The sequence below is a fragment of the Opisthorchis viverrini genome (genome assembly GCF_000715545.1).
Source record: "Opisthorchis viverrini unplaced genomic scaffold opera_v5_552, whole genome shotgun sequence".
NCBI classification, from domain to species: Eukaryota; Metazoa; Platyhelminthes; class Trematoda; order Opisthorchiida; family Opisthorchiidae; genus Opisthorchis; species Opisthorchis viverrini.
The window spans coordinates 152,547-179,313 of record NW_008752218.1 but is presented as its reverse complement, the minus strand read 5'-3'; the positions used below and the strand labels follow the sequence as shown (position 1 = coordinate 179,313).

Below are 26,767 nucleotides of genomic sequence, written 5' to 3'. Positions count from 1 at the left end.
CTGGACGCACTTCATTAAGTCGTATTGCTATAAACGTTTGATGGAATTGATTGAAGGGAGCCTGAAAGAACAAGTTGATCGTGTCTTGTCAGCTCGTTTCAGTTCTTCACACTCTGAATCCAGTGAAAACTTGTTGATCTGGTCGGCCGGTAAGTATTATTTTTCAGAGCTTGCATTGGCATTTGTGGATAACTTGCTGACGAAATCGCAGGTTAGAAGCTAGCCTTGGTTTTGGAATTTCCTGTGTGAGAGGCAGTGGTCGTTTGAAGAACTCTAACCGGAAGACGCAGCAAAACTTGGGGTGGGCATCAGTCCATTTCGTATTCGCTCTAGCCCTTAGTCATTCGTTTACTGCGTTTGTCAATTAGCCGAATAATACGCGTATTCTATTCACCGCCAATTACTTGCCAAGGGGAAATTATTCACCTACGTGGTGTATGTGAATATTCTGGACTTTTACTTCAAGCGTTATATAGTCCTTGTTTCGCTCATAACAACTCAGCACTCTGGGGTAGGGAAACTATGGATGTATCACTCCGGTGCAACTACGAATTGATGGTGTGTAGCATGAACGGTGCAACTACGAATTGATGGTGTTTAGCATGAAGCATCAATGTTTCACAATCCGTCCTGATGACAGTAAGGTTAAAAATCAAGTGGACTCCAAAGACAGTCGCACAAGCATCATATTCTGACCGTACAGCACCAAGAAATGACACAGTGGTTTGCTTCTCAATGATTTCTGATGCTTGTTTGATGGGGGAAAAGAGTTTGTTGGCCTTTCGGAGGGATTCGGTATCGCGCTTCTATTAATGATCTTTATACAGTAGTTCTGTAGCAGTACGCCATCCTCCCAAGAACTCATTTTTTTGGCCTGTTTATTTCCATTGAAATTTTACTCGTAGTTTATAGAAACCGAATATCCCAGCTCGATCCATTTTTAGCGTGTTTTGCGTTGCTCTTTGTTACTGCGTGGTCCGAATAGTTAAGCATCCTATGGAATCTTCCATCACACAATGGCCTCAACTCCTAAGTTTTATATCTGGTCGAATTATACCGGTCCTGCGATCATTTTTTACTGTTAGATTGTACGAGGTTCATTAGTTGGCCCGTCTTGCGTCGTCGTTGTCTCACATTTCGTATCGGGCGCTCACTTTATTGATTCCTGTGAATCAACGACCAACAGCGGTTATCTTCCCTATTTGTTTGGCTACTCATGAGTAGCGTCATTTACCCCTGTTTACCATCCATGTCGGTCTCTTGTCGCTTAAGGTTTGCTTACCCTCTAGTTACTAATGTCCAGGTTTGTCGCCTGTCTGCTCGCGCCCAAATTTTATGCCAGCTACACCTACTTTCGAATGCACGCTCTGACGGAATCGGGTCACCCGAGACTGAACATGGATCTTGCAGGACGGTTGGAGCTATCGGACAATACGCAGTTGGTGTTGAGTAGGTACCCAGCAGTATGAATGCTTTAGGTACCGTATTGGCAACTGGTTCAATGAACAGATGGGCAAACAAACCTTATGAAGTAGAATAAACAATTAACAGTGGCGCGGTCAGTAGGAGCAGAAAAAGGGATATTGGAGTTGCAGGGCTTTCTAATAGCAATTACCAGTAAGTGCCAAATGATACAAAAAAACGGATACGGTCATGTAGACAATGTAAATAGGCAGCATACATGGATAACGGCGCGGAGGGCAGTCAGTGTACTCGGGATGTACTTCCAAGTGTTTGGGAGCACACATCTCAATCTGATGTCCCGGTGAGTAGCATGCTCTAGACACAAGTCCAACCGCTTTTCGAAATACGGCATCCACCAGACAGCAGCGCTACTGCACAACGCAATAAGAAGTATCATGTTAGTGGGGAATCCTATTTACACTTAATCCAGTGTGTCGATCGCCCGCTCGATGTTTTCGCAGTAAAAAGCTATTGTTTTTCGTATCCTCTCCATCACTCTGATTTCGTGACCAACCACAAGATGAATGAAACCCAACTGGCACAGTTTTCTCGAAATGGCGATGCGCTTGGTTGTTGAATAAGATGTGATGTGCATTCGCAGTGGCATTCACAATGGTCACAACATCCACTTTTGATGTGGACCTTAATCCATTGTTGTGGCTGATGATAGTCACTGATGAATAATCGGATAAGAACGAGTTCTTCGAGCATTCGAATTCACAACGCCTGAGCGTAACAGCACACTTCCATGCACACTCGTCCAACCCAATTGAGATGTTGACAAACTTCCAGGGAATGCCATATTTGTGGTTTCTGCTACATTGCTTGTCCAAGTAGTAACGTGCCATCGGTTTCTTGATCATGTGTTCCGAGAAGTGATCAGTCATCAATGAGCTGAATGGAGGCCACAAGCGACAGTACCATAGCTGCAGGGGCTCATTAGATTACGAGGTAGACTTTTCGGAAAGCGGAGCACCGATAGCTAAATTAGGGACCCAAAGAGTTACTTATGGACCAATAGAAAATCAACGTCGACTGTTACTGACGGCGCATGACCAAGCAAACCTCGGCTGTTACAACATATATGGTGTACCGAGGAGGCGTAGATTTTAGCCGTGGCTGTCTATGATTGTTGTCATTGACAAGGGGACTTAAAAGCAGAGTCCCAGGTACCACCGACGCAGTTGGTCACAACTGACCATTGGTTACAAGCATAGAAAGTGACTGTGTTTGGTCCGAGAGGAAAAGACCTCATTGTAGTCATCATGGATCAATTCACGCGATGAACCGAGGCGATCATGGCTACTCAAACTGCTATAATGGTGACATCTGTTTCCATGAAAAGGGTCATCGCGCACTTTGGCACACCTGAAAATGGGACCAGCAATCAGGGTCGACGTTTTAACTTTGGTGGATCTCAAGAGATGCTGAAAAGTAGACACGCTTCCCTAGCATCCTTAGACCAACGGACCAACGTAGATGTTAAGTCACGCAAAAATCAAACCTGTGGTCACAATCTTATATGAAAAGAAAAGCTATCAGACGTACTTTTCAGTCACCGACTAACGTACAAAATCCATCCAGATTCCAACGTTTAGCCTGGCCTATGAGCGAGTTGTAAGAAATGCGTCCAACCGAAGCCGCTAAGAAGTTTCCCGAAAAACAAAGCAGGCGGTTAAGAAAAACCTTCGTAGCAAGCTTAGGGAAGTCGCACCAATGGAACAAAACCTTACAGGGCATCTAAACATAAGGGTGACTGGATTTCGTAGAAAGCTTGTGACGTGTTGATCGAAGATTACAGGAGAACTAAGACGAGGAAGTTCCGCAAGCAATGGGCGAATTTATCTACGGCACTAGTTATAGGGGACGGGCTTCAAACTGAACCAAGGACCGAGAGTTCAACGGAGAAAACATGGACGGCGGTGTGGATCCAAAGGAGGGGATCCACATGGAAGATCTAACAGATTAGTTTAGTTTGTCAGCTATAAACCATGTGCCAAGGGCACATTGGTTCCAGTTGCTACATTTTCTTTCGCGGGAGAATGACAGTGCATGGAATGTGTAGCCAGAAATTTGTGGTGACGACGGAGTCACTTAGTTTGCACTGTATATTGCTCTGAGGAGTCGAGAAACTAGGCTGCTGCGCATTGAAAGCGGTAACTTTGATACACGAACTCCACTGACTGCATAATTGAGGCAAGCCTGCTAGTGTTATTAACGATGAATCCGGGGAGGCGGCATCTGTTAACCCGACTGAGTTTACTACTCAGTGTTTCCATACTTCATTGCCAGACTCCCGATCAGTTCCTCTCAACCCAGGGGTGGACAAAGGGCTCTCTTACAGCTTAACTTATGAGACAGGAGGATTCGTTTCTGGGTGATGTGACGAAATATTGGTACCTCGGATGCTTGGCAGTCAACAGCCACCCGATCAACAACTAACAGAGTTCCTTTTACTAAATCCGTCCTGCTTACCTCAGCAGTGACTCTCCCGCGTTTCCACCGGGAGCGGCCAATGCTTTGGAGATACCGATGGTCAAGCACTGACAGCTTTCGTACATGCTATACTCACAGAGATCACGTTTCTGATCCATAAATCAGTATGGATTGCATGGCAGTATGTATCAGGATTGGTAGCGCTCACAGGGAATCGGACACCTGGTTCAGGGGTTCTGCTTCGGGTGCATTAGACACAAGCCATACTACAGCTCATTTGTCGGAATTTGTTGGGAGTGTTTGAGAAATATGTGCCCACAATCTGGTCTTCCGTTGAGTGGCAGGGCGCAAAGACAAACCCCAGAACCATGGGGAACATGGTATGGTAACCATTAGAACAAACCCCAGAACCATGGGGAACATGGTACCCATTAGGTGGTGGATGCACATCACCCGTTGCAACTGTGGCCGTCGCGTGAATAGGAGTCCACCCATATTTCAACCGGTTTCGCCAATTTTTCACTTGGTTAGTCAAAGTACACCGTTCACGGAAAATGCTGGGTGATTTAAGCCTGGTGACAAGTCTGCACCGCTGATGTTCTCTACTATAAGCAAAACACGGTCCGGATGATCGTTCTGGATAATCGTCCTTTATCGGTGCCTTCAATGAACTTGTTGAAAAATGAGACCATTTAGGAATTTTCCGAAGGTGAAAGTTTCATTTTCAAAAAACCTCGATATTATGGCTAGCTGCGTGACAGCTTTATTAAAACAAAATGACTTACCATTCGAGTGACAAACTTCTACAGGCGATTCTCCGGAGGAGTGCACCTGCCCCGTGTCGGTTTTTTGCGTCTGACTGACCGACCAGCTTGTTTGTCCTGACCACGGTTGAAAGAAAATAACCTCCGCAACCACACATCCTTGGTTAAGTGTTATACTATCCGTCGTTCTCCAAGGAGTTTGAGTTAGGCATTGCGGAGAATCGTTTGATAGTCGGATACTTTTCGAACCTCAGAGTCTAGAAGCCTACAGTTCAGTGTTGTGATCATGGGCTTACCCAAAAGTTATGCCGTTTCGGCAGACCGTCTTTTTTGTAAGGGACACAAAGGCATATCAGTGTGCAAAGTGTATCTCAGTCTTTCTCATCTTTATCTTGATGTTAAGGCCGAACGGAGGTTAACATTGTCTCCACCTGTTCTCTCTATACCAGACGACCTCAACTCAGATGACTCGTCGCAACGACCACCTCTTTCAGAATTCGAGCAACCACGCCAGATTTCGGCTTCTGACTCCAACCTTATTCCTTCCACATCAGCTGAACGTCCATCTCCGCGTGTTCGACGTCGCGTAAGACGCACTGTTGACCGCAGTAATATCAGCAATCATGAGGCTATCTCCTACTCTTTGTCATTGTCTTTCTCTTCCGGATCTCCTTCGGACTTCAGTAACACGCGATATGGGTGGCAACAGGAGGCTCCTCTCGCTAGGTTTGGTAATCCCTCTGAAGGGAGGGAAGTTCCCAATATGGAGGACTATATTGAACTGGACATGTGCTCTCGTTCAGTCGCTCAATCTGAGGAGGCCAGCAGCGGGAGCGAGGGAAACTGGATCGAAGATGAGTGCAATATCCTTCCAAACCACCGTCCGCATGCACACACACTTCAACCAAGAACCTTGTCGAACCCAACCTTACAGTCTTCTCTGTTCTTCAACACGTTGCCGAGTGCCAGTTCAAGCTGCTCCCGTCCGGCAGCTTGTCCTACTTATGAATCATGTCGACCTCTTCGGTAAGAAATTCAACTTGTCTATAAGTCTTGACCTAGTGTATGTATGTCTGCAAACGTTTTCCGACCTTGTTTGTAAGCATCTTCGGTAGGGGCTGTAGGCGACCCCCATGTCAACATAGCAATTTTCGCCAGGGCGTCTTACATTGACAGAAATTGTCTAGCGGCAGTCAGTTAGTATTTTACTGGTCTTCTCCTTTTCATAGCACATCCATTGATCGTGTTGTGTTGAAAAAGTTCGGGTGTATGGATCTGTACACGTGTGAAGGGCAGAAAATCCATGATAACACGATATCACTTCGTGTGGTCTCATGTTTAACGATGTTTTTATCGACATGTGTCGAACATCAGAATCCTTGTAGTCTGATGTTCGATCCTACTCACTGATTGAAGCGTACGCCAATTGTTTTGCTTTCCCGTTGAGGTTGTGATTGTTCGGTCCCCTCGAGCACAGTTTCAGACGAAGATTCTCATATTAGGGAGTTGATTAAGTAAACTTCTGTTAAGTTCTGTTAAGATTTTTCTGATGGATGTGGGAGTTACTGGTACATAAATGACGTTCCTGTCTATTTAGTGTATCCTCAGAAGTCATCCAACCCTGTAGGGTTTTGGTGTGGCGTGGATACTTTCATTCACCGTTGTTGTCGTATGATTATTGGTTCTGTCCCAACTGTAATAGGTGTTATTTGGCAAGTTGGTGTTTTATTGTTCACACTTTTAATATGGGTCTGTTCACTCTATCTGAAGACTTTCGTTTATTTGTATGCAGTGTTTACCAATAGTGTGCCTGATATCTGCCTATGTCACACACTCATCAAGATGGGCTACACATTCTTCTATTCATTCACTCATTCAATCACTCATTCATTCATTCAATCGATCAATTTGCCAGCTATAAACCGTGTCTCATAGGCACAATGGTTCCAGATGCTACAGTTTCGATTACCGGAAAGTGGAAGAGTGTGGGACATACAGCCAAGCCTTGGGGGTGATGACACATTTGGTTAGTTTTGGAAGGTGATAGGTTTGATGCCGCCATTGCCTGCGCGATTGAGCCGTTTCTGTCAGTGTCATTAACTATTGGTGAGTTGAGTCCCGGTATCCCCATCCATAAAAGCGGCAGTTGTCGACCCGAGTAAGTTTACTGGTTTACATTTTTATACTTCGTTGTCAGATCATACACTGTCCACCTCTCGGTCGCTTTCACCTAAAAGCCACGTATCCAATCCATAAAGCAGTATGGGTCATACTCCCGTAGTGTAAGCCCTGCATTTGACAGACAAACTGACGTCGCGTCGGTGCCATAGGTATCGGAGAATGGCAGAAGCTGCCCCGGCTCTCCCGATTCGAGAAGTAATCTCATTTCCAGTCAGTCCACCGGAACTCATACAACTGCCCAGATAAACCAATTCACCTACCTCGTCGTTTGGCTCGTATCCAAGCACGTGTGTGTAGCGATTCCGCAGAAGGTGATGCTGCTGCGAATGTAAGCTTTTCTGAGGCTTTCGATCGAAGTTATTGAATGTTCTTTCCTACTTTATACCTGAACTAACAATATTCTTAGGTTTCCTTTCCAAAGGAGGATGAGCAAGAGCTTCCTTCGGGTGGCATGGCAGCTAGCCACCGAAAGGGCGCTACAGCTGAACGAACAAGCAGGAGCTACTTAACAATGAATTGACCGTGACATCTCTCTTTTGGTGTGTATCAATTATCCCCATGCGTTTGAAGCATGTTACACCCGACGAGACCATACGTTTTCGACTAGTTATTTTCGATCGTGTAAAGGATCACGTGATCAGGATAAATAATTAAAGTATACGGAAAGCGTATGCACTAATGCGAGGATCCGAAAACCTCAACAATACGAGAATCCTGGTGTTTGCTTAATAGCCATTCGGACTATTTTCAGTGCTTAATCGCTCTGATCGCATAATACTAGATTCATCAATTTTGGTGTCATCGATTGGGCTACGCCAAGTGTTGTCTAGCGAGCTGTTTTGATCGGTTGACTGAATACCAGTTAATGTGGTACCCAGTATCACCTAAGCGCTTTTTGATCGACTAGCCGTCCATCGACCAATGCATATAAATTGTCACATGGATTCTCAGCCGGAGGTTTTAACACCTTTGAACCTTTGTTTCTGTCGGTATATTTCTACTTGGTACTAACTGTTCTATCTGAAACCGTAAGGCAGAAAAGGAACGTTTCTGAAAGTATGTGTTTGATAAACTGTCTCGGTTTTCTGTTTTTAGAAGCGAGTCTCTCGCTTTCAACCATTTTGTGGATAGTTGGTATCATCCGCAGTGACCTCACCATTGAACGTTTGATAGGATTTTGAGTGTACCCACTTTGTTATCTTACCTTTTATGCCCAGGCGAGACCCAAGAATTATGAATCATTCTATTCGGTTTCCATAATTACAAACTTTGGCTCTATCTTGTTTGCTTGCATATTTGACGCGTTTTTTATACTTTATATCGTGCTAGACAAGACAGCACTTGCCTCCTCTCGTCCGTTGATTTCATCTCGAGTTCCGTTGTGTAACCTATTTGCCGTTGTTAGTACTTAACCAGGGTCGTTGATCAATGCCATATTGAGGATGATACAATCAAGACAGGCAGGATGCAAGGAAACAACGAAATAGTTCAGCATTGTTTCTATGTTGAGATGCATGCACTGATGCGTACGATCGGTGTGGTGGGAGACGACGAACATTGAGAGGACTGCGCGAGATGCAGCTCCAAACCCGTCAGAACGCGACTCAGAACCGGGAGCCTTGTTATCCAAGTTTAATTCCACTGTTATCGGCTCAAGCCTGAAAGCGATCAGTCTTTGCTATACACTATTTTGATTTATGATTATCGTATAGTAGAGTTTGGCAACAGGATGAATGTATTAACGGTATTTTCCTCAGCTTAGTTCTCGGTCTGAGCCTCCCAAGCTAGTGTTCACGTCAAAACAACCACCAAAGGTACACAAGGTCTATTAACGCCCAAAACGAAGTCAGGAACAGTTGTACAGCGCTTCGTATATATAGCGTAAGCGGCTATAACTTTCTGGAATTTCTGAAGGTCTATTAAGGTCCAAAACGAAATCAGGAACAGTTGTACAGCGCTTTGTATATATAGCGTAAGCGGTTATAACTTTCTGGAATTTCTGACGCGTTCTGGATGCGCCATTGGCAACCGGCATTTGGCCAATACTGGGTCATGATTGGCTGTTGTGTCCAGATTGTTGACCAATCAGATCTCATCTTGATGCCGGACCGGCAAGCGTCCCGAATTCTGGGCCAACCTCGAGCGGGCCAGGCTTCTCGGCCGTAGCAGCGCCGTAGACGTGCGGCATAGTGGGATCCGCGTGGATTCCTGCCTAACAATTAAACAATGCATTGTAACCTAGGTTAAAAGGGTTGATGGATGCATATCGTTGACGGACTTTGGTGTACTCTCATGACCATGTTTTCAAAGTAAGGGTGTCTCGGCGTGATGTGATCGCTATAGTCTCCCGGTGAAGAGTAATATGGACAAAATAATGAATTTCATCCCACAATAAGAGGAGACTAATTGGAGCACACGGCCAGGCCTCAGTTCTAGTCAATGAACGAACGTGCTATCCACCTTACTTAACAAATCAGTAATCGATAATTCTATGTTTGACGACAGTGTGTTTAGTTTCATTCCCTTGCCTTGAAAATCAAGATAACTTCTCGATTTAAATTGTAGATGCTTTCTGTAGCATTGATGTGACGCTGAATTTTCTTCTGTTCCAGAAACCCTCCTTTTCAGGAATGGCCACCCCTAGTGCATCACGTGGAATCGGGTAACAAAGAAACGACGGAATGTTGTGGCATTCCTCCCCCTGACACGCCTATAGTAAGTTAGCTAGACGAACGTTGAAATTTTATGTTACCATCACGCGCAATGGTCCATTTCTATGAAAAACCTGCAGGGGATGGGAAGCTATTTTGTTTGCAGATTTTGTATTATGGTAGCCCACGAATTAGAGGGGAATCCTCTATCCGCAGCACATGAATCTCTGTAAATGCTGTACGCTTTCTGCAAATGCGCCGACGCGTCAGTTGCATACATTCTAATGTGGTTGGTCTTGGGGAGTATTTGTTTCTATCACTATTCTGACGAACTGTCACCGGTTGGGGTTTCCAACTGTCATGGAATGTCTTTCAGGCCCACGCGCACCTTGGGTAACTCGGTCTGTCTGCTACGTTCTGGTTGGCTGACGACTGTGTCACCCCCTAACCCATCATGTTTACACCTGATGAGGTCGGTGAGATCAAGCCTCTGGCCAGTTCAACTTTCACTTCAGTGAGCCACTACACTCTACGCATAAATATCTTACTGAGCGTTCAAAGACCATCATATAACCAAAGCCGCCGGATTACCCAAGCATGGGAAAAGCGTTCGTACTCCAGTGTGTTAGTATATCATATAACCAAAGCCGCCGGATTACCCAAGCATGGGAAAAGCGTTCGTACTCCAGTATGTTAGTATACATGAATTGGCCGCAAATCTCTCCACAGTAGGAGATAGACTATATAGATAGACCTATATAGACTATGCAATTTGATATGATCTCAGGTCCACAGTTGCATTCAGTTCTTATCCCTGTTTGCATAATATGAGTTACAGGAACTGCACAAACATATGTGCACCGGAGTAGTCAGATGTAACTTGTCATTTTAATACTACTCCTTTTTTGTGCATAGCGGAGCGTTTACTACGACTAGATGGACTCCCTTCTGTTGTTTATTCGACGGATGCTTGCAAGTCCGTTCCGTATTACCTAACCACTTACTGTTTTACTTACTGGACGCGAGTAGCCTTCCTATTGCATTGATTTTCCGTCCTGGGCAAATAACCTATTTAAGACTTTATGTGACCACATAACCACTGCCGAACTGTCTGGTTGTTGATAGGATCAACCGGAAGGCAACGTCACTCATCTGTTGGCTAATCGGTACTCGTCCTGGGCAAATAACCTATTTAAGACTTCTTGTGACCACATAACCACTGCCGAAGTGTCTGGTTATTGATAGGATCAACGGGAAGGCAACGTTACTCATCTGTTGGCCAATCGGTACCACAGGCGGAATTGGTTCTCAATGATCACTTACAAGTAGTAATGAGACAGGCCTTTTGTGGTTGAGCATGCAGCTTCTGAGGGATAGGTGATCGCGTGTGGTGCGGAACACAATCCACTCATTCACTCCAAGCTTCAAGGGGAATCTATGTGTGCCACTCTCCTTCCATGATATGATATTCCGGTCGATAAATTCGCGCTCTAACCACTTGAGCCACTTGAGCCATCAGGATCTTCCATAAGGCACTCTCATAGGACTCATAAAGTATCCGATAGGAGGCGAATGATGTCTTGAGGCGTGCACAATGTCATAGGTTCGACACCCTCTTGGGCTTTTTTGGCTGAGGTCGGTCCTAGTGGTCTCTGTGACCATACTTTTCCAAGCATTCGAATCCCTCGTGGAAGATAACTTCGGTGGTGAATATAGGTGATCAACAAAAGTGAAATCATTATCTTTATGGAACCCCGCATGCATTGTTTGCGGGGACAGAAAAGAGAAACTGGCAACGGTTACCGGCTGCAAAACCGATTTTCACATCACTTGCGGCTATCAGATACGTTTTCAACTGGATGGGATTCAAGTTTTTACGTGCTTTGGGGACCCCGGAAGCCGTCTATTTATCTGTGGTAGCAGACAATTGTTTCTCCTTTGTGGGGCAACATCAGTTGTACATGTTCGCACGCTATTGGGAATGCCCGAAGCTGTGCCCTTCCTGGAGGTACGTTCAAGACAAGTACAGAATCGATGCCAAGCAGAGGAGTACAGAACCACAGTTGGTGAAAGACCTGGTGTGTAGTGGTTTTGTACTTAGAATGAATGCTTTGGTCAGTGGAAGAACGTGTTGGTTGAAACTGCAGCAAGCATCAAAACACATTCCTACTATCAAGCTAACGAAGACACAACGAAGCAAATTCCTTTAGCGGCATGACAATAATCCAGCAATCTTCCTCAAGGAGGGGCGAGATTGACCAAGTGGTTAGAGCGCGAATTTACTGACCGAAAGGTCCGTGACTCGAACCCGACCTCTGGCCCCTCGAATTCCCCTGTCTAGGCTTGGGCAACCTGGCAGTATCCCAGCCCTCGTGCAACCTTCGGGTGGTATAGCAGTTAGACACCGTAGAGGTGCTACAACGGAACGGTTTTTTCTTCCTCAAGGACTTGTAAACGTTTTTTCCACCTTCGCCAGTTTCTCAAGTTTCCATAGCTTCTAAAAGGTATATCATACCCCTAGTTCTAACGGCTTTCCGAAAACCATCTCAGTTGTATTATGACTAGTCCGTCATATACATCCATCGTTTAAATTTACTTATGGGCACGTGTACTTCCCGAGTCATTCCACTTAGACTTTGGCACGGTACTTATATTTGGGTGAATTCGCCATTAGTTTGAAATTTTGTGCTGCGTCCAAACACCATGGATTCATATTATCAGATGTGGCTTTCCGAACCTTAGCAATCGTATCTCACCGAAAATAGTTGCTCAACAATTTCAAATTCCAAATTAAGTCATTCTGAGTGTATGACCCAGAGCAGATTAACTGTCATTTTTGATTACCTTCTAAATGATTCAAGTATGTAAGACTGAAGTACCTATGAGGGTACAGACAGTGGAAACTTACATATTCGGTATTACGTATATACCCTATAGGTCAGGCTTCCCGTGTTTGGGGTCATTTGATCACTAAACTCCTGTCCTTGCACTGAGCACTAAGTTGTTTGAGGTTAGTTTCTGAAGCCCTTGTTGTTTTACTCTTCATAATGGCCAGTGAAGACTAACGGCAATGGTTACCTATTCCTTTAGTTAATTAATCGAACAGCGGAACTTTTTTGCGTGAGGTGCGAAAAAAAGATGTTTTTGGTTTTGAACGTCCATAGCCATCAGAATCCGATAATCCTTTGCCCCCCATCCAAAACTTCAACTGCCTTCCCACCAAAGTCATCCGAGTTTAAGACAGCTGTTCCGGGCATGAAAAACCATCCGTCGTTAGTCGCGCTTTTGAGTTTTCGGTNGACAGCTGTTCCGGGCATGAAAAACCATCCGTCGTTAGTCGCGCTTTTGGAGTTTTCGGTGTTCTCCCTACACGACCTCAAAAACGCAGTATGTCTCTACGGGGGAACTTCTCACGGTCAGTATCAATCCGTTGGTGTCAAATAGTTGCTTCACGCACTGCATTTTGTCGTAAACTTAAGTCCCGCCGAGCATCAAGTCGATAAAATTGGGTTAATACGCCTTCATTTTTCCCTGAACACTGTCAGATTGCTGGTTATTCATGTTTCGCATGAAAAGCAGGCGCCACACAGCCATTTAAACTTTGTATACGCGTCGCTGCTACCCAGCATCAGTTAGGATTGCCATGCTTACTACTACGTCCAGCGTGATTCTTTTTCTTTGAGTCAATCTGATTAATGACCCAATTGATCGGAAGCTTGACAACCCTATGTTCGCTTTGCAAAAACCGATTAAGTGGGAAAGTCATTGGTTATGTGAGTGTGCTTCAACTTTGTGCTGTGAATAGCACCTTGTATACCAACCGTATTCAGCTGGTACTCAGGAAATAGTTGGAATACCATTTTCTGCGTGGTTTGCACTTTCATTCCCGGTTTATTGGCTGTGCTATTGTTCGAGGTGCCGTCTCTTTCAAGGTCATAAAAATCGAAACCCGCGAATTCCTCCCTCTTTTTGAAGGTTTTTTCTTCATAGATGTTCGCTCCAGAGATGGATTGCTATAAATCGACTGGTCTCACTGCTGGACAACGTACCAATAGACAAGCACTGCAACAGTTTTGTCCTCACACGAATTGGGGTTTTGCTTCGGCAGATGTATGTATGAGTATCGCTTTGAGGACTCACTGTAAAGAAACCGGATTCTGTTTTTCTCTCCTGCATGAGTTTTCATCAGGATCTAAGTTTGTTTAGGAATCAGTCTCCGTCGTCTCTTGTCGTATACCTGCATACTCACGTGATATTATCTCATATGTAACTCCGACACAGTGATCCTTTTCCAAAGCGAGCGCATCGCGAGGAGAAAGGCCTGTATTGATTTTAATTTTCTTTTACTTCCTTCTAGAATGATGTTACTGATATTCAGGCGATTCCCACTTCGTCAAGACGCTTTTGTTTTCATCGGAGTAGCGTGCAGTGCGAGAAATTCACGCCTCTATCACCGAAAGTCCCTGGACTCGTGTCTTCCAACGATACGCATGTGCTGCATTCATCTCCCGCGGCATTTCGCGACACTTCACCTTCGAGCAAATGTGGACAAAAAAGCGACTCCGCGCACTGCGGTGAGCGGCTGTCTCCAGTTAACGCAGAACGAACCATGGCCACTGAAAATGCTGCGGTCATGTTGGTACACACTTCAGATTTGGCTGTTGGAGAGTCGCTGACCTGTACCGTTGTGAATATCCTGGTGAGTGCTTGCGACAGGGTATCATATAACCGTCTCCTGCCGAGCCTTCATCCCGAGGTATAACGTACTTCACTTTGCTGTGCCTATCGCCTGTTTGAAAATGAGTAAGATCGAATAATTTCCCAGCCCACCGCCACCCACGGTCGGCTATTCGTACTGTCGGTTTTCAGTTTATTGATTTTTTGGTGTCACTGCCAGGTGACTGCGCTTAAGTCCATGACCTCAAACGAAAAAAGGAAAACCGCATCCGGATCAGTACCGATTTCCCTAATTATTTTTATGGATGCGAGGCAAATATAGGTACATATACCTATAACCCTTCAACTATCCAGGGTCGTACACCTCCTGCCTGTTTTCCGACCCTGTATAAAATTATCTACAACTGTTTGTTGAGCCGTGCTCGAGGCGCTACCTTCTGGTCAGTTATCTGCAACTCAAACCGACAAAAAATGGTGTTCGTTAAATTCAAACTGCTCCAACATTTCAGACCGTTTTCACCGGACTGCATCTGACAAGCAGACTTAGTGAGGTTGTGTTGACCGTATTTGGAGTTAAGGCACGAACTGTCAGCCAGAATTCTTCAGGTTTCAATCCAACGTCTCAGTTTGTGTCCGGGTTGGGACACACCTCGACCTCATCCGTGCTGAACTTTTCCAAATGTTTTTTTGTTTAGTTTTCAAACTAAAATGGAATTTTGGGAAGACCTGTCCGAGCAGTAAAATGACATGTCTATCGTAGAGAAGGAATACTATAACAAATTTTGAGGTAATCTGAGGATATTGCTGTGAAGTCTGGAAGCATGCATAACCTGACATTTCGTACTTTGACACTCAGGCAACTGTTTCACGTTCCGGTGCAGGTAGTTCGTTTGTGAATAGGCAATTGGTGAGTTGCCGGTAGATAACCTCTACAATGGAATCTGGTGGCAGTTCGATGTCCACATTTCTGTGGACACTAATAGTTTAACAGCGCTCACTATGTTTCAAAAACACAGTCCGAAATTGTCACTTTTCGTGGATTTGCAGTTTCCAGTGAATTGTATATAGTTCGCGCCAACAGCTGGTTTTCAACAGTTGAAAAAGCAACCAGTTTTTGTTTTGACATTGTACAAAAATTTCGACATCCTCCGTCTGACATCCGATTCAATGAAACTTTCGGAAGAGAGAAAAATATTTGCGAACTACCTGATAACAGAACACCTGAACAATATATTGCCGTCGTCTTTGTCACGTTAAACAGAACATTGAGAGAAAAACGGTGGTTCGCAAATTAAGTTGGTTTTAACGGTAAACAAAACTGAATGTCAGCTGTAACAGTAACGTAGTTTGCACAACAATTTCTTGTTTAAGTATGAAGTAAGGTTGGTAGCAACTCGGGGTTTAGACCGACTTGGTGAGCTCCAACAATCCCGAAACCGTCCATTGGGCCACCAACGAGCTTTCTGCAACCTTATGAGTAGCGTCTCTTCAAGAAAACTACTTACATGTCTCATATGTGATCTCAATTGAAATTTTTGGTATCCCCTGTGCACCACTTTCAGTTAGGTATTATCGTACGTGAAAGATTCTTCAGTCACTCAGTTTGGTTTCTCGTTAACAGCAAATTACTTTGCAAATGATCGTTTTTTTCACTCTTGTTACCTTCGCCCGTACCACATGGATGTTGTGAGGATCCTGAATTGTCGTATTGACGTAACACATTACTCATGAGGTTTCTGAAAACTCTTCGACAGCTCACGATTGCTTTCAGTCTCCCATCCACTTTGAACACCTTAGGAGATTTGAACAAGGGCGTTGTAGAATAAATCTTTTAATGCCCCCCAAAAGTATATAATAATGACACTACACGCACTTTAGGTCATTTATGGGAGTTTAAAACAGCGTGACCAAGCAGTTAAACCAAGACTGAGCTCAGAAAGCAGTTTCAATCATCATTTAGTCAATCAGTCAAATTATCAATATTTTCCTAAGAAACTTCAGTCCGTCTGGCCACATAGGTCGAGTTTTTTGGGCAGTGTTCATGGGTCGTTTTAGACCGCTTCTCCTAAAAATACCTAGGTGATACTATAAAACCGACTGTCATATTGGTTAGGTGTTGTTTTAGGCTTCGGTAATTGATGTGAGATGCGTGGCAGTATAGTTTTGCATATTTGGTCGCAGAAGAGTGTACAAAATAAACTCATTCCGTAAATATGGTTCTTTCGAAAATCATTAGCATTACATATCCCGTGTATCTTGAGGGGAATCTGCCGTTACGAAGTACTGGAGCGGAGCCCATTTAGTAACAGCCACTGATCGTCAATTGGCTCTCAAACACTTCTCACTCTTCGGTCCACTTCATGTGATCCGAGATAATATGACTCCGTGGGTTGGTCAGGAATCCCTTGCGACCCGTGACATTTTATTTCCTAAATCATGTTTTAGTTCTTAAATTTGAACTTCTTTTTCTCGATACCACTCACCAGTGTGCCTTTCGCCAGTCTTTAAGGCAGATCGTTCTCAACGGAGTGTTAGTGGACAGTACCCCTCAAGGAGGCGATAAAGTTCGTCACGGTTTGACTGCCACATATTTCATTATTTACTCTTAAATCACTTTCTCAGTGGAAGGTGGTCGGAGTGAATTTCAAAAAAAGAACGTTAAAGGGAGGAAAGTCAAATAGCCCTGCTTTGCGGAGCCTCTGACGGACGGCCTTTGGCGTAAGAGTTTTCCTCCACTCTTAAGCAGCAACTAGGTAATCATTGGTGTGCGTCACTCAGGCCCAGGTACGGTAATCCATAAAACTTGCACTGTGCCGACTAACCCTCAGGATGTGTATGCAACTTTGCTACGCCACTATTACCGCTTCACGGCGACTTTCTCCTGGAGAAGGATAACTCGGTTCTAAATATATCCCAGATCGCCGCTACACTAGTAACCAGCCACCCATGTTATAAAAGTAGTGGGCATCTCTGCCAAAGATTCAGGATGCTAATCGCTTCCAGGGTTCGAAGAACGTGTATTATTGATGTCTCCTGACAACGCTTTAAGTTTTGGATAAATGAAAACTCAAAGGCGTTTTCACTACTTACGAAAATCTGCTGTGTACCGTACCGTTCTTGTCAGTACCACATCTCTTCGTTTTTCTCTTTTTCAGAAAGTGTTACGACTCCTTGACCGGTGTGGTCTGGAAGACTTGTGTACAAGTCTCTACGGAATACGTAGAGTGTGTGGGAGTGGCGATTCTTGTTCGCCTGTCTGTTCGAATTCGGAACAGTCCGACGCTGCGTTTACCCGTTCATCCTCCTTCACGTCTGCCGCACTCATTTCCCCAAAACGCTCAACGTTTCCTCGGGACAGTTTTAAAAACACTTTCCCCTGTTCCACCACTCCCCATCCATCGAATTCCCGGTGCGAAACTAGCGGCTGCATGGTAAACTACATACTGAACTGCAGTCAACGTGGATCCTCCCTTATTCCTATTGATAATTGTGTCCCACTCTCCCTTACGCCCGAGGTTTATTTCAGTGGACCGTCAAAACTCTCAGAGAATGCTTCTACCTCACTGAACGGCACTGATTGGCGACGGGGCTGCTCCGACAATCTGGTTACTTTGCTGTCTTCTAGTTCCAGCTCTGGTCCGAAACATTCACGCAGCACAATCAGTCGACTGTTGACTGGCCGTTTCCTGCCGGGCATAAATGGATGGCTTGCTGTGTGGCCTCGCATCAGTCGTCAACCGGATAGAAAACTCACCAGCGATCGCGGTAAGGATCTTGTGGATTGGCTTTCCGCATGGATTCATCGCGGTGCAGCAGTCGTATTGGCCCAGGTCACACGACCTTCATCCCCTTCTGACTGCAAACCATCCGGTTCTGTGAATTCCGTATCCGAGTTGGTTTGGAGTCATCGACTCGTTTATGGAATCACACAGAATGGTAAGTTATGTTGTCCTAGTTTGACGGCGTCGACTCTCTCGTTTACCGCGTTCTCCCCACGAGTTTCTCGATCCACCATTCAGCTTCAGTAAGTAGCCGGATTAGTCCAGACCAGAATCTAGGATTTTTCTGTACATAAACGGCCGTGAGCCACCGATTTTGATATAATTAAACTTTATTCTGTGAGCAGTAAAATTACTGGTCGATTACCTGACATTAGGCATCGCCTCCGATATGTTTTCGCATACTGCATCTTAGCTGATATACCCGCAACAGCATAGTTGACTCGTGTTCCCATTGACTCAGGCGTTAAGTAAGTCAGTGTCTTCAGTCGTTGGGCCCCTAACTTGTGCGCGTTTGAAACAGCTACTCCTCTCGAACAACTTTTCAATCGATGACATGAGGCATCATTATTATGGCAGTGGGGATAGCAGTGGCCACTTCTGAAATTTCAACCTCTGATTCAATATGTTCCTATTTACCAAATGGGATGTGAGATACCTTCAAAATAACAGTTTCTGCCTGCGAAGTTGGAGTGAAAATCCTTCGGTTGATCGAAAATAGAGACTTGAACAGAATGTGTGAGACTACGAATACTCGCTAGGTTTTGTCTGTCATGAGGGATGATTTCTTCATAATTTTCTCCCTCCCCCACCATTTCGGCCACCTGTGATGTAGAAAAATTCGTTTGACTTTTTGGAAGTCCTAATGGCGAAGAAGTAGCGACTGTACTCCAGCTGAAGCTCACCTATAATGTTCCTTCTGTAACGTTCGTACGTTCCATAATTATTTATCAGGAATACTCGCAAAGGAAGTCCATTCGACGGATCTTAATTGCAGACAGTTGGATGTGGTTATCCCTAAAGTTCTATAGAATTACTCCTTCGCCGATCTCTGTTTCCTCTCCTTATGTAACACCCTTACTGAAAACTTTGTAAACTCTAAGAATGCTCTCAGTAAAGCTGATTAGGTCATTTTTTGGTGGAATTACAAGCCCAATCATTCTAATTACTTTTCGAAATTTCCCAACAGAACCCTCGAATGGACTGGCACATTTAGGCGGGCCCGTATGTCAGCAGAACCTCATATTCCCTTAATGAACCTTTCTTAAGATTCGATATCAGCAGGTCTTGATAAGAGTTATTATCCAAAGTACTGGTTGTGTTACGCGGGTTGCGGATTGTTTGAATGAACAAAATGCTGAACAAATGCTGACTCATTTGCCGTGAATGGAGGATCAACATTACCAGGCTTTTCTTTCCTCATGTGCGTACATATGTATACATGCTTCATAGAATTGATTCCCATTTAAGCAACACATTTCGACCCAACAGTTGCCACAACAGTTTAAGGAAACCACTAAGCGATGCCCATCAAAAAATTAAAATGTATCCATGTAAGTGGCGTACCATATTTAGGAGCTGTATGGAAACACGCCCAATAGTCACAAGTGATCCTTGGCCAAATCACATCATTTATCTCACTCAGTTCTTGTTTTTTGATTTTTTGATATCCGATATCTAGACACTGCCATATTTTTGTTACGTTCAATGTATGACTTATAAGCAGTATCTCTTCGAGAGAAAAAAAATTGGCAGCCTCAATAAACCCAGAAGGTTGTCACTGATCTGCACACATTTGCATACCAATTGGGTTGGGAAGAGAGACTCACTTGGAACCCAGCTGGATTTATCGTTTAGGATGTTTCTGAATAACTGAGTGTGCTGCACCAAGCCATGTAGACCCATGTTCCAGTTGGTGCGATATACGAGATATCGCGATGCATGTGTAGACGTAATACACTCCCCATAAACGAGTCTCTTGCAAAACCAAATTTGTTTCCAAATGAATTTCTTTCGCTAAGTTCGTGCAATTTGGGTTCAATTAGAAGACGAGGGGATGGAAAGTCCGGGACTACGTCTACCTGATGAGCCACATAAAGCACGAAACCGGTCCTGGGCTGTCGAAGAGTTTTCAGCAACCTTATTACTTGCTCATCGAATTGCGGAAGTCTGAGATTACAGAGAGCCTATTTTGGTCACAAACTTCAATGATATTCCTTGATGGGCAAGCTTGTCAAGGAGAACAGACTGGTTAATCGAGACGAATGCGCCTAAGAGATCCAGGAATACTAAAATTGTGGGTCGTTTGTACGTATGACGTTGTTCTGGAACCTGACGTAGTGTGAAAGGTTGGTCAACGCAACCCCTACCAGGTCGGAATCCTGCATGCTACTCTCAAGTGTTTCACTTGCCACCATAAGGGGATGTATCACAAGTGATGCCAACAGCAAGTGTTTCACTTGCCACCATAAGGGGATGAATCACAAGTGATGCCAATAGCCTCGTTACGACGGTGGTCAAGCTGATCCCCTTTGATTGCCACACTCACGAGCTCCCTTTTTTGAAAATGGGCACTGTCACCTACTCTCCCCAGTTGTATGGGACAGTCTTCTTTTTCCGCATACAGGCAAACAGATCACAAACGCGCTGACTGAAGACTTCACCCCTATCTTTGAACAATGTGGGTGGGAGGTCATCCGGACCAGAAGTTCGGTGGTTCTTGAGAGTACACATGCGGCTATGAACATTCGATAGCTTTGTGGGTTCTACTTTCACCATCTAGGGTTCCATGTTACTTGTGGGTTCCTGATGTGTGGCAGCTGGTGGCCCTGATATCCATTGTTCGAAGTATTTGGCCCACCGGTCGAGGCGTTCCTCTCTATTCAAGATGGTCACTCCCTTCTGATCCTTGATAGTTTCGCTAAAAGGAGGTTTCCGGGGACCGATCGCGCGGATCAACTGGAACGGTCTTCGAGCACTACCGGTTTTCTGGACCCCTTACATTTCCTTGGCTTCCCGTGTCCCGCAGACATCATGGTCGGCTCTCACGATCATTTTCACGCGACGCCAAATAATTCCTCGCATCAAGTTATGTTAGGGACAGGCTGGGATATTTTTCCGAGATTTAAGCACTGTTCGGTCTGATATCCAGTGCTTGAGTTGTCCTGGTGGCGCCTGCCACCGGCAAAACTCCCAACATTGTGCAAACAGGTAGTCATCTCGTCACAGTATGAACCCACATCTGATGGTGGAGCAGAAGACGATTCTGGTAAGTTCGTCTTACATCCGGATCTGCCACTCTCTCAGTTTCCAAGCTATTTGTCCGCATGTTATGGAGCCCCGGAAAGCCAGGGAGAAGCGATTCCGGAAAAGCGCGTGGTGGTGAACACTGGTAGTAGTGGCCGATGGGTTCAATGTTTAGAGGCGACTGACTTTTCCCAGATAATGGGGGACTTTTCTGGAGATGTGGTTACCATAGGGGGCTGCATTCTTTTTCAGTAGGTACCTGATTTCATAGGGCCACTTTGTGATATTTGAACTGCCACTTCATATCCCTCGGTTTTCTCAGCTAATATACTCATGACAAACCCCATCGAAGCGGTATCCATTGATTACTTGCTCGAAGAGTTGTCACGCCAACCGACTGTACGTTTGGAGAAAAGACGACTGATCCAGCTGTGGTCCCATCATCTGCATAATCACTCCGACTCTGTAAATTCCGGCACTACTTCATGTGATACAACCGGGAGGAATACTCCATGTTCCGGCGACTTCTCCTTTTTAGCCCGTCAGCCTGACCCACGCTGGAATCACTTAAATGTGTTGGGTAAGTACTTCATTTCCCTACATCTGTTGGTGACCTCGCTAAAAGTTCACTGTGAAGTTGTGTGTCGGTGTATGAAGGCTTCGTGATTCCTCAAGTGAGACTTCCGTGTTCCTTGTATCCAAAACTCAGGTTACTCGAGCCACTTTGATTAAAATCTTCAAGCTAAAGGTTACCGTCCCTCTTTATGATGTGCTGCAAAGCTATGGTTGGTATTCGAACAATCATTCTACGTGGCATTTTTTTGTTTCTGCTCGAAATCGACGGTTGAATTAGTGTCAGCAGTTTGACTATTCACGCATACTCATATTTTCAACCGGATTCAGGGTGTGCACTAACGATATACCATCGTGTTACATCTTGACTTTTGTTAGAATCTTATTTACGAGACAGAATTTCATAGTACAGTCGAATCTGGATGGCTCCATGTTCTAGTTACTCGATAAACCTATTAGCTTGTATGGACTAGAGCAAGCGACAGGATTACTGTGATCTACCGCACAAGAGTCCGCCACTAACCCGATTCTTCCATGTGCGGTTGGGTTTTGTCTAAACCGCACCTAATGCTACCGAAACTGATCACCCCGGATATATATATATATTAAACCAATCAAACGTGAGTAAATGGGACGACCACAGTACATATCAAAAGCGATTGGTCCCCATAGATTGTTCAGACTCGCTTGAAACTGACTAAATACTTTCAGGTTTACGATACCGCTTGGAATTTCTTGATTTCTTACAACCATTTGTTTTTGCATGTCCTCAAAATTCCGTTTAAGGTCATGACTCTGTTTACAGATAGTGAAGGAATGGAAGCTCTTGTATTCTAAGGCCGCGATTCGCGACCGTATTACTTTTATGGAGGCATAGCACTGAGCATAACTTGTGTACCGTGTGTCAAAAGCGATTGGTCCCCATAGATTGTTCAGACTCGCTTGAAACTGACTAAATACTTTCAGGTTTACGATACCGCTTGGAATTTCTTGATTTCTTACAACCATTTGTTTTTGCATGTCCTCAAAATTCCGTTTAAGGTCATGACTCTGTTTACAGATAGTGAAGGAATGGAAGCTCTTGTATTCTAAGGCCGCGATTCGCGACCGTATTACTTTTATGGAGGCATAGCACTGAGCATAACTTGTTGCGTGTACCGTGTGCGTTCCAACTGAACAAATAGCAAAATACATTCATTTGCAAGTTACTCTGATGTTAACGGGAGATTCACCTGAATCCTCAACTAAATGTGCTACATAAAGGCTGCCTCATCATTCGGGGTATCAAATTGTATTTTATTGCTGATAACTATTCGACAACCTAGCGCGAGTTTCCCCCGCCACGCTTAAACACAAATGCAACTAGCTTTGCTTCTCGACATGTTTGTGAAAAATATGTATGGATGGAATTTATGGAATGCTCTAAAAGTAATTTTCTAGTATCTTGATAGAAACTTAAGCCCATCCATAGTCAGATTAAGGTGTCCCAAAATGTGAGCTTTCAGGCCAGTATTTCGACACTCCCTGGCTCACTAACTTGACATTGGGTCATCTTGAAATTGCAATGCCAACACCGAGATTGCTGTCACGTCATCTCGATGATTTTAGCGAGGCATCTTTTGAAAGCAAAAAAATGTTGAAGTCTCATCATCGGAACAGGAAAATTATAACATTTTACTTCAAAACGATTAAAAAGAGGGGTCTTCTAAGATTTGGCGTTTAGAAGTGGAGACAAACGAATATTTCCACAAAAGGACATTTAACTCTCAACTAAAACCAAGTTATTCACTCTTGATAAACTTTCCTCTCTTGCTTGTTTACCCAAACACTCATCACTCCGTAACGAATATCCCTGGGGGAGAGCAGTGGTTTTTGTTTTATGGGGAACAAGATTTCTCGCAACTTAAGTCCTTAGCATGTTTTACACTTTATCTTGCATCCATTTTTGTTCAGTTGCTTGTTTTACTCCAACACACTAAATAAAGTATCGTCCAGTCACAAGTGTCGAGTCAGATTGTTCTTTCTCCCTATCAGAGACCTTATGGATGGACATAACCGCTTTACAAAGAGAATTTTTCGCTAGATGTCTCATTTCCAGCAATGACACATGCAGAAGCGTAGATGGAAGTAAACGCGTTGTACGAGCCAGAAAAGTTTTTTTAAACAACCGTTTATTGCCAAAGCAATACTCATGGTCATTTTTCTGCTTAAACCGACGTCCCCGATTAAGATCTTTTGTCTCACTGTTCAGGCCTCCAGTTTGAACACCTTTCTCCAATGTTCAAATAGCTCCAACTGGTTCCCCTCCTTCAACTGTTACAATGACATTTGTTAGGTTTTATAGCTGAACGATGGTTCTCAATTAACTGTAATCCTCTAGTTCCACCGCTGTTTGTGTGCGTCTTTGCCGCACGTGGGAAATCAACCCTCTCACTGTCATGGCCAGCACAAATTGGTTTTTGCCCACTGCAACAGCTTCTAAAGTACCCTCTTCTTTTTCTCTTGTGTCCCCTGCTTTTGTCGTTATTCATCATACTTCTATTTGATTCGACCTCCTTTCCAGGTCAAGTTCTCCAGACATTACGCGGCGTGGAGACCACATCCTCACAGCCTTCAAACAGCAATAACTCGCTTTATCTGGAACATTCCTGTCTCTCCCCAACCATTGTTATCCCCTCCGTTCAGTTCCCCGGATTCAGCGTCTTTGTGGCCAGATCCAACTGGGAACTAGTCCACGCATTGTGTGATCCCTGCCATGGGCTTCAATGAACCCAGTCCTGTTTTCCATGCATTCCTCACCCAAAGCGGACTACTGTCGAATATTTTCTCCGGAAACTACCACACACGTCCATAAACATGAACATATCATGTGTCTTTGGTTTGGCCTCTTTCATCGGTCTCCACTTGTCTGAGCGCTTCTCTCACTGACCTACGCCCGGATCGCTTTGATCTCATTAGTGTGCAGTTTACCAACGTCATTCATCTTACAGCTACGTTTTGTGGTCAACCATTAAGGTATGCTCATAGCGAATCGGTGAATTTTGTTGGCCGGCTACGATTTTGTTTATAATTTGATGACTATCTGGTGGACGACAGAAATCTGGATCAGTTTTCTTTCTTCTGTGTGCACTCGTTCGCTTAGGATTTTCTTAATGGTCATGCCACTGACGTCAATACAAACATCTATGATTCTGAACGGCTGTTTGTGATATTCGGAGGTTCTTATCAGGTATGATTGTGCGCCCCCTAGGGTTGATATGAGTTCATGGTCCCTTGGCTTGACAGAGTAACCAGGTCTTTCTTGGTTAAGCACACTTTCGTATTCAGGAAATTTTCGTCAAATGCGTTTTGAGCAAACTATAGTCAGCGCGCACATTCATGAAAGCAACACCACCAGTACAGTGGAAGATTCTATCTCGAAGTTTCCAGGATGAAATCGTTGTACGTTGTTGTACGGAAAGACGTGGACATGTTTTGGAGGTCATGTTGACCAGAGTAAAATTGAATAGTCCATGGTATGTTCAGGTTGCATTTCGCCACTCACCAAGGGCCATCCCCTTCTTAGCAGCCATGGGCTCTGAACAGCAGCTACTGATTCATGACCAAGGTTTTGCCAGCAATCAAGGAATGTTCCTGCTCTTATGAAATCCAGTTCTCATGTCATTGTATTTTGGATCACGAGATTTCGTACAAAGTGACCATATGAAGACAATCAGGAAACCTTTAGCGTATAATTGCCGTGCAACTCCGAGGAAGCATGAGGGCATTGGTACTGCTTAGTTCTAGACAGGAACAATCAAGAATCCACGGTTGAGTTCAAACCACAGGCCTTCTGGTGAAAAATTCCGCGTCCCAGCCGCTAGGCTATCTCGAGTTGCTATAGATTGACCTGTCCACAGGATTGAAACCAAGAACACCTTGTAATGCCAGAATCCTTCATGCCAACGCGATGCCAGTGTACTGCGAACAGATGGCATCACCTGGACTGCTGAAGAAACCATTGCAGACAAACTGCCATACCCATCAAACTGAACACTGGTTATTTATACAGTCTAAACCACCAACATCTTCCCTGTAGCAAACACAAGTGAGTTGCACGTGATGTCTATCGTCACATGAGAGATTCTCCATATTTTTACCAAATAGTTGATCACCAGTACCTACGTGGCATGACAGGACTTGACAGACTACAGCGTGTCCACAGTGAATAAATACGTAATAGTGATGAATCAGAATCGATAAGCCAGGAAAAAATATAAATCGGGACATGAAGAGAAGTATGCATGACACATCCGGCCAATATCTTCCAAACGGCTCGTTGTTTCCCACTCAAAATCCTCTGGCGAAATTTTCGCGTGGAACAGGCTATGATATAGCAGCAAGAAATGGAGGCACCAGTTAGGTGGGATACTTATGACTTCCCAGATGAGATCTACTTGCCTCTACGTACCCATGACTGAAAGCGATACGTAACCTATCCTGACATTGAGCATGCCGTCACTCCCTAGCGAAACTACAGGCATAGGTTTGTCGTTGTGCGCTGAGATTTTGCTGCGTAAGGCTCATCAGGGATACCAACGTGGATGAAATGTTTCAGTAACACCGTGCCCAGATGCGTTGATTCCACTACTGATCGAGTGCGTATATACACTCGTCTTTTCCCTGTGGAAATTGGGCTGTTAGCGTTTGCTTCTTGTTATTCTTCTGCTAATATTTATTAATGTGTTGCAATATTGACAGTTCGGGTGAGTTTATTGGTTATTGATCAGGTGACTGTTGATCTGTTCACCGATCTTGACAATTGACTTGCAAACGATTCTCGTCACCATAAGAGGGGACATCATTAGTGCACGGTTGTTTTCCAAGCCTCTGGATGGATGGACCCACCCAACTGCGCACTGAGGATGTCTCCTCTTATGGTGACGAAACGTTTGCGAGTCGATTACCAAGTTCGGTGAACAGCCACCTGATCAACGACCATTTACTACTCTACTAC

General features: G+C 44.5%; 1 protein-coding gene across 1 annotated transcript; it reads left to right on the top strand.

The window, feature by feature from the left end:
* Positions 1-24,965, top strand: T265_11716 (hypothetical protein; the record flags this gene model as incomplete). Its single annotated transcript, XM_009178446.1, has 7 exons — positions 1-149; positions 5,114-5,690; positions 9,458-9,560; positions 13,854-14,195; positions 17,329-18,109; positions 21,521-21,778; positions 24,335-24,965. 7 exons carry the CDS (start codon positions 41-43, stop codon positions 24,538-24,540), a joined length of 2,376 nt encoding a protein of 791 aa, XP_009176710.1.
* Between the last annotated feature and the right edge of the window lie 1,802 nt (positions 24,966-26,767).